Below are 22,263 nucleotides of genomic sequence, written 5' to 3'. Positions count from 1 at the left end.
ACCGAACATAGCTCACCCTAACTTACCTTAAATGTGCTCAGAACACTTAGATTAAGCCTACAGAATCATCTAACACAAAGGCTGTTTTATAGTAAAGTGCTGAGTATCTCACACAACGTATTGGATACTGTACTGAAAGTCAAAAACAGCGTGGTTGTGTGGGTACAAAATGGTTGTAAGTTTATCAGTTGTTTATCCTTAGGATCATGTGTCACTGCCCAGCATCATATGAGAGAGTTGTACCATTTATCACTAGACCAGGAAAAGATCCAAATTCAGAATTCAAAGTGCAGTTTCTACTGAATGCCTCTCACCTTCATACCATCATAAAGTTGAAAAATCGTAAGTTGAACCATTGTAAGTCAGGAACCATCTGTACCGTGATTTTTTTTTTAACGTGTTATACTAATCATCAGACCTTCACCAGTTTGTCTGTAAAGTTTCCAGTTGCTCCACTTCCCTGTGAATCCTTGGTATTGACAGACTTTTAAATTTTGGTCTTTTTGGAATAGTGTTTCATCATGGTTTAATTTGCATTTTTACTGATTAATAACAGCTGAACAACTTTGCATAGGTTTATTGCCATTTTTATTTTATCCCTTGTGATAAGCCTGGTCAAGATTTTGTCACTTTTTATTGATTAAATATTTATGCTTACATATTTATATCTATTGTATGTATAAATTTGTAGGCATTGTCTGTTTTAGACATGAGCCTTTTTCCCCATATGTATATGTGTATCTATAATAGCAAGCATATTATCCCATTCTTTGACTTGCCTTTTCATTATATGATATCTATTGATGACCAGAAATTCTAAATTTTAATGTGGTCATTTTTATCAATATTTTCCTTTGAAGTTCTTTTTGTATCTTGTTTAATAAGAAATCCTTCTTTACCCGGGGATCGTGAAGACGAGTCTTTGTACATTTTTCTAAAAGACTTACTGGCAAAAGCTTTTCGCATTTAGATCTCTAATCTATCTGGAGTTGATTTGTATGTAAATTCATTTCCCCCCTCATATTTCCAGCTCAGTGTATTGAAAAGATGATTTCTCTCCACTGCTGTGCAGCCATCTTCATCATATATCAGAATCCCTGTGTGCATGTGTCTGTTTCTGGCTGATCTCTTCTGTACTCTAGGTCTGTTGTCTATCCCTGTACCACTACCACTTCATTTTAATTCTAGTTTCAAATTCTTGATGTCTGATAAAGCATCACCAGATAGGTTTTTATTCTGTGCTCACCTCACAACTTTTTAGGTACTCTGATACCAAGAAGATGAGTGTCCTGATTTGACATTCTGTAAACATTCCTGTTATTCTAAAAGAGTTTTCACCAGTGTAAGTTTTAAAAGTTGTTCATATAACCTACCCCCATTTGAATTTGACTGCTGTGTACCAGAATCTAAAAGACAGATATGATCACCTCTATGCCTACTTTTTTTCCTCATACAGGACCTCTAGGCCCTGATGAAAGACAGGCTTTTGACTTTTAAAAATGAGGACAAGATATTAGACTGTGATGAACTCATCAGAGATAATGCTATCTTGGAAAGCTACTTGCTGGCCAATCACTTACTGGCAGTGCTCCTTAACTTGCTTCCTTTAAGCCATTACATTATACTTATCAGTGTCAGAATTTGTAAGTAAAATGTGGGAATGTGAATTTTTTTGAGCATAGATTATAATTTTTTATGAAACAAATTTGTGCCTCATTCCTAAAACAAGTACTGAGTACTACCACATTCTGGGTACTGTACTAGGCATTCAGAAGGGAACCAGTGATGTTTTTGAAAATCCCTGCCTTCATGGAGCTTAGAGGAGGCTGACAGGTAATCTTGGAATTTGATCGTTGTGATATGTGCTGTGAAAGAGCAGCACACGATGGGAGCGTATAGTTAGGCCATCTTGCCCATCTTTAAAGTCTGAGAGGGCTTTCTAGGGGCGTCCACATATGAGCAGGATCCTGAAAAGTATGAGATTCAAATTGGCAAGGTCAAGTGAAGAGAGAAGGGAGGCAGAGAAGGGCAGTTCTATCAAGTATGTGGGAAAACTTGGGAGTGAAAGAAGAGCCTGGGATATATTGGAAGTATTATAACACTTTGTATAAATCAATAATACTATTTTAGAAATTACCAATCCTTGGGAGAAGGTATTCACAAATGACATATCCAATAAAGGGCTAGTATCCAAAATACATAGAAAACTTATATAAATCAACACCCCCAGAAACAAATAATCCAATGAAAAAATGAGCAGAGGTGCCTGGGTGGCTCATTCAGTTGAGTTTCCAACTCTTGGTTTCGGCTCGGGTCATGATCTCATGGGTTGTGGGATCAAGCTCCACATCAGGCTCCGTGCTCAGTGGAGAGTCTGCCTGAAGATTCTCTCCCTCTGCCCCTCTCCCCGACTCTCTCTCTCAAATAAATAAATAAATCTTTTTTTAAAATGGGCAGAAAACATGAACAGACATTTCTCCAAAGAGGATATCCAGATGACCACAGACACATGAAAAGATGTTCAACATCACTCATCATCAAGGAAATGCAAATCAAAACTACAATGAGATATCACCTCACACCTGTCAGAATGGCTAATACCAAAAACGCAAGAGATAAGTGTTGGCAAGGATGTGGAGAGAAAGGAACCCTCTTGCACTCTTGATAGGAACTGGTGCAGCTGCTGTGAAAGATAGTATGGAGTTTCCTCAAAAAGTTAAAAATAGAACTACCCTACAGTCCAGCAATACCACTATTGGGCGTTTACCCCAAAACTACAAAAACGCTAATTCAAAGGAATAAATGCACCCCTATGTTTATTACAACATTATTTACAATAGCCAAGTTACGGAAGCAGCCCAAGTGTCCACCAATAGATGAATGGATAAAGAAGATGTGGTGTATAAATATATAATGGAATATTATTCAGCCATAAAAATGAAATCTTGCCATTTGCAACAGCATGGATGAAACTAGAGAGTAATGCTAAGAGAAATACACCAGAGGCAGGCAAATACCATAGGATTTCACTCATATGTGTCATTTAAGAAAACAAATGAACAGAGGGGAAAAAAAAAGGCCAACCAAGAAACAGACTCTTCGCTCTAGAGAACAAACTGATGGTTACAGGAGGGGAGGTGGGCAGGGGGATGGGTTAAATAGATAGATGATGGGGATTAAAGAGTGCACTTATGATAAGCAGTGGGTGATGTATGGAAGTGTTGAATCACTATATTGTACACCTGAAATTAATATAACGCTATATGTTAACCATACTGGAGTCAAAATAAAAAACTTTAAAAAAATTTTTGATAAAAAAAGTAAATAACATAAAGTATAATTTTTTTCTTTTTTTTAAAGGAACTACCATTCCTGATTTGTAGGGAGTAATCAGGAGTTTATCTTGGACAATTAGTAAAAGCTATTTTTAGTTTTTAACAGTGCTTTTTTAGGGTCTCTGATTCTCTTAACTGTACAGACTGTTTGCATATTAAACATACAAAGGAATTACTATAGTATTTTATACCCCAGTCCCTTTTATCTCTTGATCTTTTCACTCCTTTAGAGAGATCTAGGGGGATAATGTGGCAAACTTCATTAATAATTAACCTCAGTCATCCATTTAACTAAAAGGTAGTGACTTGTCCAAAGTAATATTCTAAAAAGTATCAAAGTTAATTAAAATCTAGTTCTCAGAAACATTCTCCTTCCTTTAGGAATGTTTCACTGCTTTGAAGCTGAAGACTAAGTAGAATGTATTGTCTTTATGTGTTCAGAGGAGCAACAAAGATGGGAAATAATTTTCAAATGATTTTATGAGGTTTGACTGTCATTCACCTGAATTTGGAGAAGAATGAAGGCAAGAGGCTTAAATAAAAGAGGAAAGAATAGGAGACAGGAGGAGTTGATTCCCTCCCTTTAACCTAATGGTCAGAGTTGTTATAGACCTGACCTGACTTTTTGGGCTTTGTTTGCACTAGCAAAGACCTAGAACTTTATTTAGGTTAGACTCGCAGTAGCAGGTATTCAAAATTGCAAAACAAACGATGTTTAGTAGTCTTCTAAAAGTTTCTGTAAAGGGAACCATATTGTACCTATACGCTATTTGTGTTCTCTAACATTTAAACTGGGTGCCCCCTAAAACTCAGTAAATATTGCCATATCCTTACAAATATCAGTTTTCTTTATTAATATATTTTCTTTTGTTAACTCAGTTTCATTGACAAATGTTTTTTCTGTTTGTTTTCTTCTGCCTTTTGATTTATTCCTCATTTGAAATAGTCTCCAAATCCATTGTGTACTTTTTTCTTTTCCACTTTTCTGAGTTACTAGATCCACTTTAGTGTTTTTATACAATTATAATTATCATCTATCACCACTAATTTATTTCTCAGTTTTGAAAATTCTCAAAATTCCTTTATGAATATGCACTTTCTTAATATCCTCATCACAGTAACCTTAGCCATTTGGGATTTATTTAAAATAGGATCTTATTAGCTTTTTTCTCAAGCAAATTGTTAATCTCAGTCCTGTAAATTTTATACTCCTCTAGTCTTTCTTGATAGCCTGTTTCAATTTTTAGTCCTCACACACAGTTAAATTTAGTATTTCTGTAATTGATTTTTTAGATTATCATTAGAGGTCACTTTCTTTTTTTATAATGTTGAAGTTCTGCATTATGTGGTCCAACTGATCTGTGTATACTGAATCCTTTGATAAACACCTTTTTGCCATTTCTTCTGCAGTATAAAGTAATTTCGCCTTTGGCATAAGGCTTTTAATATATGTGTAGTGATTTTATTGTTCCTCTCTGAACCTTTTTAGCGTTCTCGGTTATATTTTGAAATTGGAGACCATACTGCTTTAATAGGAATCTGCTAGCATAATAGAAGGCTTAATTTTCACCTGTTAGAAACATTTGTTCCTGACACATTTTATTGAGCCAGTATTTTCATTAATCTTTATCAGTGTTTGGCCCCTAGTGGGGTAGTAACTTGCAATTATCCATATTGATCTTCATTTTGTTTTGCTGTATTACTTCATTAATATTTTGAGGTCCCTTGTGTATGTTTGTTTGAGTGAATTAGCAACCGTGCCCAACCTAGATTGTAGAACTTTCTACAAAATTAATGAATATATTCTCAATTCCTTCATTCAGGTTAGGCAAAGGTATTAAGTAACACAGTTTTATAGAGTGATTCTCTTTAAGCTGATCATGAGTCCCTGAGTTTGGAATGTAATCTTGAAATTCTTTTGTGTATATTCATTCTTTCAATCTATCTAAACAGTCACATATACAGCTGTTGGTTCTTCCTTGACTTCAAATTGCTGTGCCAGAAAAAGAAATTAGTTAGGGAGGGAGTGACTCGAATGGCCTCTTTGACTTTAGACCTAGTTACCAAAAGGCAAATGTGATAACCCAGAAAGGTTGGCACAAGGCAAAAAAAAAAAAAAAAAAGGCAAAAGCAGGTCTACCAGTGCTTGACTGAGAGAGCGCCTACGTGGTATGGCCTTGGACTTTCAAATCTTTCATCTAGAACCTAGATCCTACCTGTCAGTTTGTTGATTAAACTGAAATTTCATTTTAGACAAAATGTGAGATTTATTTAAGGAAGCCAGACATCATAATGTGTTTTCCTTGTCTACATGAGTCATTCTTTCACAGAAGGAAATTAACAAGTTATCTGACATATTTTGTTGAGACATACAGATTGCTCCTTAGTATCCCATGTTTTTCTAGATTATTGAAAGTATTTTGATAACTTGTGTTAATATTTTTTATATAACTTTAATGGTTGCTCTTATAAAACAATAGCATTTGGCATTTAACCCACAGTCTATATTTCACTTGCTTGAATATCAATTTGATTTTTATAGAAGGGAGATTGTTTGCGAAAGCATGTGAATGAACTACTACCTTTTTGATATATTCATAAGATCAGTAATTTATTATGTTAGATGATTGTCATACAGTGCCTTGAATTGGAAGTTCGTTCTTTGTCACTTGAAATGGAAGCATTAATGGAGTAAGTACAGAGAAAGCTTTTTAAAAATTAATATAGAACATTATATGTGTGTTTTTATATTTACTAGTTTGCATAGTGCGACAGCCTAAAATGTAGGCTCTAAGAAGAGCCTCTTTCTTCCAGCCTGTTCAGTTGAGGCACCTAGCATGTCAGGCTATTTTCATTTACTGCTTGGAATCCTGCAGTTACTTTATAAACTGCCTCTTACTACTCCTTCATTCCTATCCTTACTTGTACACCAGAATAATTTTATCATTTCCATGCTTGCAATATTTTACTGAGTCCCCTTTGCCTTCAGGATAAAGTTAAAACTCCTTAACAGTTTTTACAAGATCTTGCGTGATTTTGCCCTTGCTTACTCTCCTGCTTTATCTCTTAACCACTTTACATCTTTTATTCTGTTTCCTTAGTTGTGTCATTATCTCTTGCCTCTGGGCCTTTTCACTGTAAATACTGTTCTCCCCCCCCCCCCCCACTTTACCCCCTTCCTCTTTCTTATTCTAGATTCTTCATATTTCAGTTTAGTAGTCACTTATTCCAGGAAGTCTTCTCTTATCTCCCAAGTCAAGGTTAGGTGCCCCTTTATACTTTATTAAGCCTCTGAGTTCAGGAACCACATTTGTCTTATTCAGGCTTCATTCTTATTGCTTAGTATTTATTGAATAAATTAATGTATAGTTAGTACTTCTCAGACTTTTCCACTGACAGCATAGAGAACATCTGTCTCTTGTGAATACACAAAGATCCTTGCTAAAAGCATGGTTTCTTAAAGCTCTGCATTTATTTTTTTAAATTTCAGAAAATTTTATTTTGCTTTATTATCAATTTAATTATACCATTTCCCTAAATCTCCAACTAAAATAGACACTACTGAAAGATGTGTCAATCTACACATTTTATTTTTCAATTTCATCATTCCATTGCTTATCTTTTCTCTTTCTGGTTGGCAGTTTCTTTCTTCAGCTATATGATTAATGCTGATTTTGTTTTTGCAGCACGACCCCTTATTTTATAGAATATTTTAGGTTGAGGTTATTATGTCCTTTAATGACTCGAAATTTGCATTTATGGACTCTGAGAAACAAACTGGGGGTTCTGGAGGGGAGGGAGGTGGGGGATGGGTTGGCCTGGTGATGGGTATTAAAGAGGGCACGTATTGCATGGAGCACTGGGTGTTATACGCAAACGATGAATCATGGAACACTACTTCAAAAACTAATGATGTAATGTATGGTGATTAACATAACATAAAATAAAAAAATAAAAAATAAAACCTCTGAAGACCAAGATTTCAACTGCTTCCTACTTGATTCTGCCCCAGCACTGCCATGCTTATTCAGTGTCTTTTGAGTAACACTGCAGCCGAAAGTAGAGGAATGTGTTAGAGCTCTTTTGCAAAGCTTTTAGGGTAATTTTCTTTAAAATTTCAAATATCTTTGCAATCATTATATCTGATGTGTGTGTGTGTGTGTGTGTGTGTGTGTGTGTAAAAGTAGAAAGATCACTTTGAAAACAGAGCTCCACATTTTTTATTCAGTATGCATTGAGAATGTAAGTTAAGGATTAATCCTTAACTTCCAAATTGCTGTATGGAAGTAGGGGCACCATATGATGTTGAGCCCTTATCACCACTAACTAAGGTGTGTTGGACCTGTTTAGTGATAATAAGACATCATTCCTGTGGACTTTCGATTACATACCTATGTATTCAGATATGGTAAATCCGTGTCTTAAACTGTATAGTGTTTTTGGAAAAGGCTGTGTCTTCTCAAACTGGATCAAGTTTAGGGTGAAGAAAGATATTTTTAAGATGAATGAAGGATGTTTTAATCATTCCAGGAAGAGAAGTAGAGAGACCGACTAGGAAATCCCAATACTCATGCCCAGACGAAAACAATGATTAAATAACTACTGATGAAAATAGCTTTAGGATAGTTCTAGAATGTAGTGGAGGAGCTGCAGCCGTCCGGTGGAGCACACAAACTGAGAAGAGCCACATAGAAAAGCATAGGAAGCATTTTACCTGCATCACCCCATCCTCTGGTTTAGCAGAGCTCGACACCAGGAGGGATCTCCTTGGCTGTGACCTCCCCTCAGGGGAAAAGAAGAGCAGAAAGACTTCAGCAGCTTTCACCACTGCCAGCGAGGAACCTGGTAGTCCTTGCCACTGTCATGGACACCCTCAGTCTTTGCCACTGGGGACCTCCAAAATCTTTGCCAACACTGACCCCAGCTGATGAAGCTGCCTGGAATTTACCCCACTGTATCCCCTCGGAGTAGTCACCTCTCCATCTCTCCCCCAACCCCCAAGAGTAGAGCTACCTCTTTGCTCCTACCCCTCCCAGACTCGAGTCACCACGACCTCCCCCACTTCCCTGTCCTGGTGCTGCTGTGTTCATGTGCCAGATTTTGGCTCCACAGCCATTCCACATGTACATGGACACTGGTGCTACAGCCCATCTGTCTGTACCTGCACCCTAGGCATTGGCACTGCCATGTATGTGCTGGGCACCCCCATGTGCTGGACACGGGTGCCACTGCTGTAGTCATGTGTGCCCCAGTACCAAGAGATACCCTTGACTACGGCCCCGGGAGAAAGGACAGCAGGAAGAGCCCAGCAATATTTGAAATTATCCAGTGAGAAGAAAAAAGAAGGATGAAAAATGGTGAAGAAAGTCTATAGGATTTATGAAACCATCAAGGGAAACAATATATTTGTTATGGGTGTTCCATATGGAGAAGGGTGGGAGGTGGGGGAGTACAGAAAGCTTATTTAAAGAAATAATGACTAAAAATTTCCAAATCTGAGTAGGGAAATGGACATCGAGATTCATGAAGCTCAAATGTTCCCAAACAGGATCAACCCAAAGAAGACTTCACTGAGATACATTATAATCAAATTGTCAAAAGTCAAGGACAAAGAGAATTTTGCTGGCAGGAGGAGAAAAGCAACTTGTCAGCTACAAGAGCACTCCCTCCCCCCCACGGTAGGATGATCATTAGATTTCTCAGCAGAAACTTTGCAGGCCAGGGGAGAGTGAGATGATATATTCAAAGAGCTTAAAAAAACTCTGCCAACCAAGAATACAATACCTGAAAAAAATATTCTTTAAAACTGAAGACAAGATAATATTTTCTTGGACAAACAAACCAAGGGAGTTTTGTCATCACAAGATCTACTGTTCAAGAAATACTTTAGGGAGTTCTTTAAATTGAAACAAAAATTCACTAAGTATCAACATAAAAGTATATATGAAAGCATAAATAAAAATTTTGTTAATGGATACATTATATAAAAAGCAAGCTCTGACTTTAAGAACACAAATGGAAGTAAAAGTGTAGAGTTTTTGTATGCAATTGAAGTTAAATTGTTAAAATAGATGATTCTACTACATGGCATTTCTAGCTTCAAGCTAACTGCAAAGGTAAAACCTGTAATAGATACACAAAAGATAAAGAAAAAAATTAAAGCAAATGACTACAAAAATGATCACAGAGCAAAGGAAGCCAGTAAGAATGGAAGATAGGGACAAAACATCTGAATAATAGAAACAATAACAAAATTTCCGTAGTAAATCTTCACCTGTCAATAATTACTTTTAATGTAAGTGGATTAAACTCACCAGTCAAAAGACATAGAGTGGCTGAGTGAATAAAAAGACAAGATTTAGCAATATACTATTGACAAGAGATTCACTTTAGATTTAAACACACACAGAGGCTAAAGGTGAAGAAATGGAAAAATGTGTTTCATGCAAATGGTAAGCAAAAAAACAGGAATGACTATATGTACATCAGACAAAATAGGCTCTAAAACTGCCTCTCAACACAAGTTTCATTATATAATGATAAAAGAGCCAATTCAACAGAAAGAAATAATCATAAATATACACACAATTGTATATTGTTAGCAGGAATGTAAATTGGTACAGCTATTATGGAAAACTGAATTTTCTTTAAAAAATGAAAAATAAAACTCATGATCCAGCAAACCCAATTCTGGGTATGTGTCCAAGGGAAACAAACCCAAATCATCTGCACTTCCATGTTCATTTCAGCTTTATGCATAATAGCCAAGAAATGGAAACAGCCTAAACATCTATCAGCAGATGAATTGATAAAATGTTGGTGGATATATACAATGGAATATTACTCAACCTTAATAAAGAAAAAAAATCCTGCTATTTGTGACAATATGGATAAACCTGAAGGACATTATGCTAAGTGAAAGAAGCCAAACAGAAAGACATACTACATGATGTCACCTATATATGAATCTAAAATAGTCAAGCTTGTAGAAGCAGAGAATAGAATGGTGGTTGTCAGGGGCTGGGGGGTAGAGGGAGATGGGAAGATGTTGGTATAAAGTTTCAGTTAAAATAGATTAATCAGTTCTGGAGATCTAATATACAACAATGTTACTAAAATTAACTGTACAAGGTATCTTGACATTGCTAAGAGAATAGATTTTAAGCATTCTTACCACAAAAAGGAAAAAAAAATATGTGAGGTGATATATTAATTACCTTGATTGTAATTATTTTACAATCTACATGTATATCAGATCATCAACTTGTACCTTACACATATATAATTTTCAATCATTTTACCTCAGTAAAGTTTGAAAAAAATGTATAAGTACAAAAAATTTTTAAAGAACTAGTACTGACATAACATTAGAATATAGGAGGAAGGTGGTGTCTCTCTAAGATATTAGAAAGAAACCAATTTGCATTTATCAGAATTTGATGGCCTAGAATTAAAGCCTGAAATAAGCATATCTGAAACTTGTTTGACATCATAAATTAGCTTTAACTAGAAGATTCTTCTGCAGTTGGTGTTGACTTTTCAAAATCTTATTTATAGTAGCTTAGCAATGAAGATCTTACTGAAAAGGAAGAGCAAAGAATCATTGGCAAAGTAAAGGACAGAAAGAAGTGACCTTCTATTTGCCTGTACCATTTATCACTCAGATAATTTTGGAGGAATTCATACACATTGAATGGAAATTTTGAGGCAGTTAACCCTAATTTGTTGTTGAAAAGAATGACTCTGCTTTGCTCTATGCAGATTTGCCAGGAAAATTAAATTTGTCTTAATCTAAGCTTCACTGGAATTGGAATTGGAAGCCTCAACCAAGAGCATACTTTTTTTTTTTAAAGATTTTTATTTATTTATTTATTGAGAGAGAGAGAATGATAGCATGAGAAGGGGGAGAGTCAGAGGGTGAAGCAGACTCCCCGCCGAGCAGGGAGCCCGATGCGGGACTCGATCCCGGGACTCCAGGATCATGACCTGAGCCGAAGGCAGTCGCCCAACCAACTGAGCCACCCAGGCGCCCTATCAAGAGCATACTTGAAGAAAAATAACTTCCAGAGAATGTTTGACAGTTTTTATGTTAAGTATTTGGTTTAAATATATTATAAGTTTGTTAAGTACATGCTGAGTATATTATTATCACGTTTAAGTATGAGGCATATGGTTTAAATATATTATGCATTTGGTTTCCATACTTAATAAATGTTTGGGATTTTTTTTTCCAGTTTTTTTAAAGACTGATTTAGGATTTTTCACTGTTTTGATATTTGAATGAAATTTCAATTTATTACATGGTACTTATAGGAAATATTGGTTCAGTCTATTGATGGTTTGACATTTGAAACGAGTTGGATATCATCTGTTTTCTCAACCTTGTCACGTGACTTTCTCCCTGAGGGCAGTTTTGTTTGTAAGATTTTAGGCACTGTCCCACATCACTGCCATCTGTGCCTTCCCCTCTTGTTGTCCGTTGAAGTTACTCAGCAGTGAATTATGTCACTTATGACTAAATGCTTTTTTCGTTTTCTACTGATTTTTTTAATGAAATCTAAAGTTAATAGTTATGTATTATTATATTCCTTTCTTGATTGTATATGTCACCTTTCCAGTTTTGTGTTATTTATATCATAATATAAAAATTTCAAGGAAGGTTTTATTTGTGGAAGCAACTGAGATGTTATACAAGGAGATTTAAGTATATCAAATTAATCTTTTATTTTCCTACATAGTTTCTTAGAAATACTGGTAGTTCTCTATTTTATGTCCAAACCAGAGCAACACAAATTGTGGAATTTTTCTGATTAGAATATCAGAAAAAAATATTCAGGACTTATTAAATAGTAAGCAAGTATTCCTTTTAAAATGAAAGTTGACTTCTTGTATAGTTCACGTTTTGTTCAAGAGATAGAATTACATCTATTAAATGAATTATTAAAGTCTCCATGACATGTACTTAGAGGACTAGTGTTTCATGCCAAGTTCTTAAAGACAGATCAGCAATACAGACCTTATAATACAAATTGTAAGTGGTTCTCTTTAATCCTTCTTTTTAAAGAATTATAAGAAGCATGGGTACTTTTTAATTTAATTTTGCATTTACAATATAATTAAAAGAATAGTTTTGTAAAATTTATTATAATTTACAGATATGAATCTAGCATTTGTAATTAGTTTTGATACAAATAAACTTTTGAGAAGAGCACAAATAATGAAAAAACAAAAGCTCAATAAATATCTCCCTTATACTTATTTTTGTGTTTATCCTAGTATTTTTCTCATAAAACTTAAATAGAAAATGTTTTCTCTGTGACAAAATGGAAAGTAGAATTTAAGTGAATTGTGCAGTACATTCAGAGTCAAAACGGATTTGCTCCTGCTTTTACTTTTTAAGACTATCATTGCATCATTTTCTTCCTATGAACAATTTATCTGTAGAAATTAAAATGAATTGTATTACTCTTATTGAAATTTGAATTTTGACAAAAAGTGGGTTTTTCTTCTTTTGTAAATATATATATGTATTCCTCCTAAATGTATAGTAAAGATAAGTATAAAGCCAGTTAACTATATGTAACATAAGTAAGTAATCATTAATCTTGGACAAGCTAAACTTCTTGTATTTCCGGGTGAGATATTACACCTTTTTATTTTGCTGTATAATCTTTACATACTTCATATAGGGGATCATATAGCTCACAGAGACCTTATAGGACTATATACAGACTGTATATATTTTTAATGAGCATTACTAATGAATATCAGGCTTATTCTATAGGATACATTTAGTTTTTAACTTTTCAGACATGGCGTATAATAAAAGGATGTACCATTCATTTTGGTTTCTAAGCATACTTCTATAATTTTAGCATATTTAGGAAGGTATCTTAAATAGAAAAAATTATTCCAGTTTTTTTCCAGTTTTATAATTTATATATTTACTTTGAGAAAGCTTGAATCAGTTGCTATTTTTTAACATATATAAAATCTAAATCATAAAATATTTTCTCTTAATGTATATAGTAAGGTCTATTACTTTGATCACATAGCTTTCCCTTATATTTTATGTTTCAGGTTGGCATGTAAGGAAGCAGTATTGCTTGATGTTTAAGAACACGGGCTCTGGAGTCAGAATGTCTGGATTCAAATCCAGGTTTCTCCCATTTCCTATATTTGTGATCTTAGACAAGTTAATTAGTCTCTGGGCCTCAGTTTACTAATCTAAAGATCAAGATGATATATAGTACTTACTTATCATAAAGTTGTTTTGACCATTAAGTTTTAAATTGAGAGAGATTATAACAATGCCTGGCAAATGGGAAGCCATAGGGATTAGTGTTTGACATTTTGGCTCAAGAGTCGTGCCTGCCTTCAAATCAAGACTCTTATCACTGAATAATAATTTTAAGATCTTGGGAATTCTGCTTGACTCTTTCTGAGCCTCAATTCCCATATTTATAAAATTGGATTGTAGTGAAGAATCAGCTGGATAATGCTTGTTACTCCTAAATGTAATGCTTAAAACGAGCAAAGGGGAGAAAGAGAGAGAGAGAGAGAGGTGAACCAAGAAGCCGACTCTTAACTAGAGAGAACAAACTAATGGCTACCAGAAAGGGAGGTGGGTGGGGGATGGGTGAAATAGGTGATGGGCATTCAGGAGAACATTTGTTGTGATGAGCACCGGCTGTTGTATGGAAATGTTGAATCACTGTATTGTACACCTGAAACTAATATTATAGTGTGTGTTAACTAAATGGAATTTAAGTAAAAACAAACAAAAAACCCAGCCCTTAGCAAATAATAAGCACTCTTAAATTTTTTTTAATTTTTTATTGTTATGTTAATCACCATACATTACATCATTAGTTCTTGATGTAGTGTTCCATGATTCGTTGTTTGTTCATAACACCCAGTGCTCCACGCAGAATGGGCCCTCTTTAATACCCATCACCAGGCTAACCCATCCCCCCACCCCCTCCCTGCACTCTTAAATATTTGATGTTGCTAATATTATTTTGTCTTGGTTTTATTGTTTATCACATGTAAATTTTACAAGTTCTGGGAAAATAATGCACTAATGAATTTTGAGTTATTGATTAACTCAAATTCGATTCAGCAAATTAAATTCTTCAAATGCATAATAGTAACCTAAACTAATTATCTGTTTGCTATTAAATAGATTTTGAAGCTTCTCCTTAAAAGGTAATAGGCATTTTACAATAACGTTTACTTGCTTGCAGTGGCTAATCTAGAATTTTGGGGAAGAGTAGGTTTATGTACAGATAATTTAATCATAATTATAGAAATACCTATGCAGACTGGCTTTATAAGCAGGTTCATAATATAAATAAAATTTTAGGCATAACTTCTTATACTGAATGAAAATATATTTTCTATAGTGAGATCTAGGTTAGTGTAATTTTATTTTTTTTTGATGGTGTATAGCATTCATGTCTTTAATTTCAGTGTATTTTCTATTGCAGTTTTATGCATAAGTAGACTTTGTCAAATGTTTTCATGCCTAGAACTGTTTCTGGCCAACTTATGGTATCATGTCATTTGAAATAATAAATATTATTTTAATTCTGAGATAAGGATGAAAAATAGAAGTCTGAAGATTTTTAATGTTTTCTTTTAGAAAATGTTTTATTCTTGTCTACAACCATACTACTGTTTTAAAATTTAAATACATAAAATATTTTCAAAGAATGTAGAAAATGAACATTTAGGTGATGGATAAGAAAGGAGTTGTGTGACTAATATATTTATGTTAAGCGTCTTTCTCCTTTTTCTGATGGGGAAAGATTTTTTTTGTTAAAAATTTGTCCAAAGTCACAGTATATCTGTCTAAAAACTTGTAAAATAAGATTTGCCCATCATGTGCCAGTTTGGTTTGTATTTAGTCAGTGAAATCTTTCACGTGGAGTAGGATGAACAAAAGGAGGAAAACTCTCAAATCTTGTATAATTAACCCACCTTCACGAGAGCACTATACTCATACTTGCCTCACTTTACTAGGCATCCACACTGAAATAGTCTGACATTTCTAATGTAATATGTGAAAAACTAAACTCATTATCTACCTCTCTCTTTCCAATTCCCTCTTAGCCCTCATGCCCTAAACTATATCTCTTTCCCTTTATATTTTTTCATTTTGGTTCATGGTGTAAGCATTAACTCATTCACACAAACTAGAAACTTTAGAATTATCTTCAGCTTCTCTTCATCTTCTACATCTAAGCGATTAAGTTGTTATCTGTTTTCCTTGAACAAAAACTAGAGTTCACCCCTCTTCTCTGTCACCACTGTTACTTCTTCATTTAAGAGCTCCTCCTACTCTTAATCAGGAAAAACAAACAGAGGGTTGCTGGAGGGGAAGGAGGTAGAGGGATGGGGTAACTGGGTGATGGGCATTAAGGAAGGCAGGTGGTATGAGCACTGGGTGTTATATACAACTGATGGATCACTGAACTCTACCTCTGAAACTAAAAATATATGTTAAAATTAATTGAATTTAAATTAAAAAAAAAAAGAACGACTCCTGCATAGCCACCAATCACTCCCTACCATATTTCAGTTTTCTGAATGTTTTAAGCAGTATAGTTCTGCAAATACAAAATCTTTAGGATGGTATTCAAGTTTCTTTGATATTTTGGATCTTGCTTTTATCTCCAGTCTCAGCTCCTCTGGTGTATTCTAGATCTTCCCTGAGCACACATTCATTCATTCATTCATGCATTTACAAATGTTTATGTAACATCAGCTATGTGGCATTGTGCTAGGTGTTTTGAGAACATGGAGGCGAATAAGACCGACATGACCATGACCCATTAGTGCTTCTAGAATGCCATGCACATTTTGTGTCTTTTACTGTGCTATTTCATCTGTCCCTTCACTATTTGATAGTTTTATTAATCTTTCATACCCTACTCAAGTGTTACCTCCTTTCTGTAGCATTTGTAACGTCCCCAGGTGGCATTTCTTTGTGTTCCAGTGATACTTTCTATTCCTGCCTCTATTACAGCACTTACTGTGTTATATTTGTTTATAGTTGATTCCCCTCCACCCCAGGTTAAATTTTCAAATGCAGAGGAGGGAGATGAAAAGAGAAACACAGAAATAAGGACTGAGACATGAGATAGGAAGAGGCAAGGAGAGGAGAGAGGGAATGCAGGAGAAGCAGTATGAACAGTAGTTAAAAGCACAGACCCTGTAACCAGACACGGTTTGAATCCTGACTCTTCCACTTGTAAGCTGGGCACATAATTTAATGTCTCCATATCATAATTTATAATGAGGATAGTAGTCTGATTGTGAAGACTTAAAAAGTTAATATATGTAAAGTACTTAAAACAGTCCTTAGTACGTAATATATGGTATATGTATTTTTTGCTATTTTTGTTAGCAATAGTTAGCTTTTTTAAGTGAGGTGAGCTATGTTTTCTCTCATTTAGTCTTTTAAGAGATGGGAGATTTTCAGGTTGCATATTATTTAACCCTGTGTGTTCACTTAAATGCATCAAATTTTCAAGTGTATTTGGGACCTGGGTAAGCTTAATATTGAATATAAGCTTACTGAGCATTTTGCCTTTTATACCAGGTCCTGGCCTGCTTCTGACTTTCCTAGCTATAAGAATTGCTGAAGATAATTCTTCTGTTTTTATTTTTACCTCCTCCTTCAGGCTTGATGCATACCACTGTTTTTGGTAATAAGGCTTAGATTTTTAAGTTAAAATACTGTTCTCTTTTCTGACTATTCTCCAGCCTGAAAAATGAGACAGTCAGGGTTAATGTCTGGGCATGACTTCTTGTTTTTAGTAGCAGGATCTGTTCCTCGGCCTGATATTTAGACTGCATTTCTGTTCAGTCTCTCCCCTTTTCCTTCACAATGTCACTCTGCTCCATCCTCTACCATAATGATACTGTTGATCCAGCTTTGAATAGATTATAATGTCCTAGCAGTTCTACACCTGGGATGGCTGATTTTCACAAATAATGAAAAGCTAGGAGATAAAAACAGTCATCATCGGACTGGTTGGTGACTTCATTTTAAACAAATGAGTTTAGATGCTAATTGCTGTGGCTCTTCTGATTAAAGCAAGAATCTTGGAGGAGATGACATCTTAGTTGCTGCTTGAGCAGTGGAAGAAGAAAGAGTAGATTGTAGGTTGTAGAGGATATTTGAGGCTTAGGATTCATTCCCATCTAATACTTGAGGGATGTATGGATATCCCTTGAGGCATGGGGGATGCAAAATTTAGTTCCTATTTAACTCCAAATGACTGGTATAGTGACAAATAATGCAAACGTTGAAAGAGAGATTGCTGAGGATTGGAGGAGTTGTAGATTTTGGTGGTGGTGGTTCTCACTGTACAAGGTCTCCATGTATGATTTCATGTATTCTCTTGAGATCAGATTCTCTTGAGAATCTGGTTTATCATAGCAAAGTTTCATTGAGTTCCTGGAATAAACAGTGATTTCCTGTCTCTGGACCTTTGCACTTGCCATTTCTTCTGGCTGGGATAGTGTTAACTTGCTAATTCTTAATAATTCTTAGAATATAATCATGGGGTTCACAACTTTCAGAAAAGCCTACTGGACCCTTCAACACTGGTGTAAGTGTTTCTGTAGCTCATAGTCCCTGTTCTTCCTACTCCCAGCCTGTGTTACGCCATGTTGTAAGTGCCTTCACCAGACTGTTCGTGGAAGACAGGGACTGTGTATGTGGTAATGCCTGCTGGTCCAGAATATTTGTTGATTGAATGAATGAATGGGGTATGGTAGAGAGCAGACTTGGTCATTCCAGGTGAGGGGAAGAAGATGAACAAAGACAAGGTGTGTGGTAATGCATATAGCCAATTCAGAGGCAGTGGGTGGAACCATTTGATTAGAGTGTAATATCGAAGAGAGAGGCTGGAGCTTTGAATGCCACGTTAAGTCCAGAGTTTATTAAATAAAATGGCCACTGAAGCTTTTAGAGATAAGAATAATAATAAATGTTCTTATAAATTTGGCTAAGTAAGATATCTGTGGGAAGTAATTTTTTCTAATTCTTGTGCTAAAATTTTTGTAATACTCTTAAATGGACTAAATATGTAACTGCCTATTTTATGAACTCTTGTCTTTTAAGATTGCTCCAACATAATTTATACAGACACTTTTAGATTTGAATAAGTACTGTTGAATGAATTGTGAACAGCTCATTAAACTATGTAGTTTGTTTTTCTTATAAACCTATGTAAACTATGACAATTAAAAAGTATAATTCGACTAAGGCAGTAATCTAACATATGTGTAGGGGTTTCCTTCTTATTTGTAGCTTAAAGGAGAATAAATGCTTACAGATGTGACTTTTTTTTCTCTAGTCTCTCCAGAGGCAGTTGGATTTTTGTCAGCTGTTGGGGTGTTTATTATCTTGATGCTGCTCCTTTTTCTCTATATTAATAAGAAGTTCTGTTTTGAAAATGTTGGCGGGTTTCCAGATCTTGGTTCAGGATACAGTACAAGGAAGAACTCACAAGATAAAATTTGTAAGTATCATCACTGCTTTTCTTATTTGTTCTTTATATCTATACCATTCTGTTATTTTATTTTTTTAAACATAATATGGTGAGGTTGGTTTTGACATACTGTAAACTAACATTTGAGTCACTTTTCTGTGAGAGTAAAAAAAAAAAAGTCTATTAAGTAAATTATGTTCTATTATCTTTCTGTTCACAAATTGCTAACATATCGCATAAAGATGAATTGCATACTATCAGAAAATGACATTTTTATTTTTCATATATAAGGTGTGCTTCTGAGCCTGTAATATGAGTAGATATGCTTTAAGAAGGAAGTATCTTTCTTCTCTATATAGCTTAAATCATACTGTCCAAATAACTCTCTAGAGAGCTTTTCCCCCTTATTCCCATAGAAGGCTTTTTGAAAGTATTCACGCTTTTTCTTTACCTGCTGTTGAATTCTCAGCTGATGGATAATTTTATTGTTGGAGAAAGTGGTTTTCTCTATTAACTTAGTGTATAGATAAAGTCTGGTTATAAAAATTAGTGTTCCTCTCCCTCCCTTGGTACCAGAGGCATGATATCACTTTATATCACTTACTACTACTACGTACCAGGAGAGATGAGGACTGTAATCTTGTTCTTTCTTTCATGAAAAGTATTCTGTGGAGGTTTTTTTTTTATATTATTATAAGAGTTTTTTATTTGCTGTTTCCAAAGACTGGCTTGTATAAATGATAGCAGAAGCGAGTTGAGAATTATAAAAGCAAGGCGTTAATTTAGAACAGTATTGCAGAGCATTAGCAGAAAAACCTTGCTCTTGTCTGTGTACTGTGTTGGAGAGATGTTTTTCTCTTACTCTTGGTAACTTAAAAAGTGATAGCATTATTGTTTATAAAAATCTATTGGTTATTGAATTACGTCTGTGACTTCTGCATCAGGAAAGTGTAGTACTTTCGTGAGTTTGATTTAAGTTTAATGTTTCTCATACTTCAGTCTTGCTTCTTGATCATTTGTGTAGAGTTGAACTGGTTAAAGATATCTCTCTGGGCAGCCGCCAGGAATCCCCTGGTTCAGCATTTCTGGTTTTTCTCTGGTCTAATGACTACCTTTACACTCTTAAAAATTATTGAAGACCCCAAAGAGCTTTTGTTTACATGAGTTGTATCTTTTGATATGTACCATATTAGAAGTTAAAACTGAGAGAATTTAAAAATATTCTTATCAACTTATTTGTTTAAAAAAAAAACCCAATAACTTGTTGTGATGAGCACTGGGTATTATTTGTAAATGATGAATCACTAAAATTCTGCTCCTGAAACCAGTAGTACCCTATATGTTAACTAACTAGAATTTAAATAAGAACTTAGAATGAAAAAAAAAAACCCACAAAAAAACCAATAAGCCCATTACATACATGTTAAATATAAGTAACATTTTTTAACTTAAAAAACTATATATTTTTTACCCCCCCCCAAAAATGGTGAGAAAAGTGCCATTGTTTTATATTTTTTGCAAATCCCTTTAATAACTGGCAAAGAAGAACCAGCTGTTATTCTCATGTCTGCTTCTGCATTCAATCTACCATGTAGCCTCTGGAAAACTCCAGTGTTCATTTATGAGCAAATGAAAGTGAAAAAGTTAAATATCCCCTCACTGTTATTATAAAAATAGTTTTGACCTTGAGGATCCTTTGGAAATGTTTTGGGAACATTCTTACTTTTTCTGAGCTTTTTTTTTTTTCCACTTATTAAATAGGAATAATAACATTTACCTCCTAGAGTTATTGTGAGATCGGGTATGATAAAACTTGTAAATCACAATGCCTTGCATCTAGTAGGCACTCTGCAGGTGTTCACCCTCTACTCTTTTTTCTATCCTGACCTCTGTGCAAATTGCTTATTTTCCCCTTAGTAGGTGTCTTAATTTGAAATGATATTGGTAGTTTGTTAATAATATAGGGTAGTTCCCCTACATAGACTATTAGTAAATAAACCAAAAGTCCATAATAAAAATCCTTTTTATACTTCTTCTTGCAGGTATAGAATAAAAAAACCCATAGTATTTGAGGGGAAAATATTGTCTTGCTGCTGTTATGATAGCTATGGAGTGGGAAAAAATGTCATTACATTTAAACCAAGAGGTTTGATTTTTTTTTTCTTTTGGAAGAGTCTTTACTTCAACGTATTTCTTTCAATGCATAATGCATTTACAGAAAGATTAAAAGCCACAATGCAAAATAATGATACCGAGCTCATGAGTAACAATATTTAAGTACATTTTAAATTCAAGTTCCTAAGTGGTTGATACTTTGAGAAGAGAAAATTCCATTATTGCATCTGTTAGGAATAAGGAATTAGAAAATGGCATTTTTCAAAACTTTCCAGCAGAATCTGCCTTCAGTGTCTTCTCTGGTGGACACAATCAGTAATGCTGTAGAAGATTTAACCACTGCTGTTGGGGAAGTCAGCTATGCTTTAACTGACTCAGTTGCTGAACAGGTAACAAGTATGATAAATGGCTTTCGCCCAGAAGAAGAAAGCTCGGCAGTAGCAGAAGCTGTAGTAGATGCTTCTAAACAAGCAAATGCCATGTCACCAGAAGTCTCCAGAGACACTACTTGTCAGAAAACACAGTCCAGTTTAGAGCACAGAGCAAATCGAATCAGTTGTTACAATACTTCAGTTTCACAAAAGCAAGATCACAGAATGAACGAAGAAAGAGTATTCAGACATATTAATGATAGGCAACGGACTCTATCAAAATATCAAGAAGGCAGTAATGCTGGTGGTGATTCTTTGAAGGCTCACCTGAGTGAGGGTGAGATATCATTTATCAAGCAGAGTGCACGGGCTGGATCTGCTTGTCAAGAACTTGAACATACTGACAGATGTAAAAAAGTTGGATTAGGAATGCCCGATGATGGTAAGAATGATTTAAAGGAGGTAAGATGCCAAGAAATGGAAGAAAATCATTTAAAGAAAGCTGAAAAACATATTAAAAGTAAAGGATCCAAAGGGAATGAGTGGTCAGGAAATGAGTGTTCTCCAAAAGATATCTTGGCAAGCAACAGACATGTGATACAGGAACCCATTATGAAAGAAGACATAGATCCAGCACCAGCAGCTGATTCTAAAGATAAGTTACACGGAAAAACTAAAGAACAGAAAAATCCAACAACGTCTTACAAAGTGAAAGGAGACATACGAACAAAGAAAACTGAAGCCATTTCTGCCCACAAAGGAACAGCAAAGAGTAAAGATGAAAAATATTCTAAGATAATACCAGAAAAAGGTGAGGTCTCCTACTGTGGGTTTGAGTGCTAAACTTTTCTCTTGATTTTTTAAATTAAGAAAACATCCAAATTTCCAAACTTTCCTACACATGTCTATGTGTCTAATTTAAGATTTTCTTGAATC

At 34.8% G+C, this 22,263-nt stretch overlaps 1 protein-coding gene across 3 annotated transcripts in view; it reads left to right on the top strand.

Annotated features, from left to right (window-relative positions):
• Nucleotides 1-22,263, top strand: part of SYT14 (synaptotagmin 14) — a 186,604-nt gene that overhangs the window by 40,317 nt on the left and 124,024 nt on the right. For 2 of the 3 annotated variants that reach the window (XM_025877918.2, XM_025877920.2), the window contains exon 3: nt 18,707-18,871. In XM_025877918.2, the coding sequence (XP_025733703.2) occupies nt 18,707-18,871 (165 nt within the window). Of the gene's footprint in view, nt 1-18,706; nt 18,872-21,099; nt 22,139-22,263 lie in introns of those variants that run through there. The other variant, XM_073900237.1, reaches the window with a different exon arrangement.

The sequence above is a fragment of the Callorhinus ursinus genome, unplaced genomic scaffold, assembly GCF_003265705.2.
Source record: "Callorhinus ursinus isolate GAN/ISIS: 27379988/994484 unplaced genomic scaffold, GSC_fseal_2.0 scaffold13, whole genome shotgun sequence".
Lineage (NCBI taxonomy): Eukaryota > Metazoa > Chordata > Mammalia > Carnivora > Otariidae > Callorhinus > Callorhinus ursinus.
Note: the sequence above shows the minus strand (reverse complement) of the source record. Positions and strands in the feature narration are given on the sequence as shown.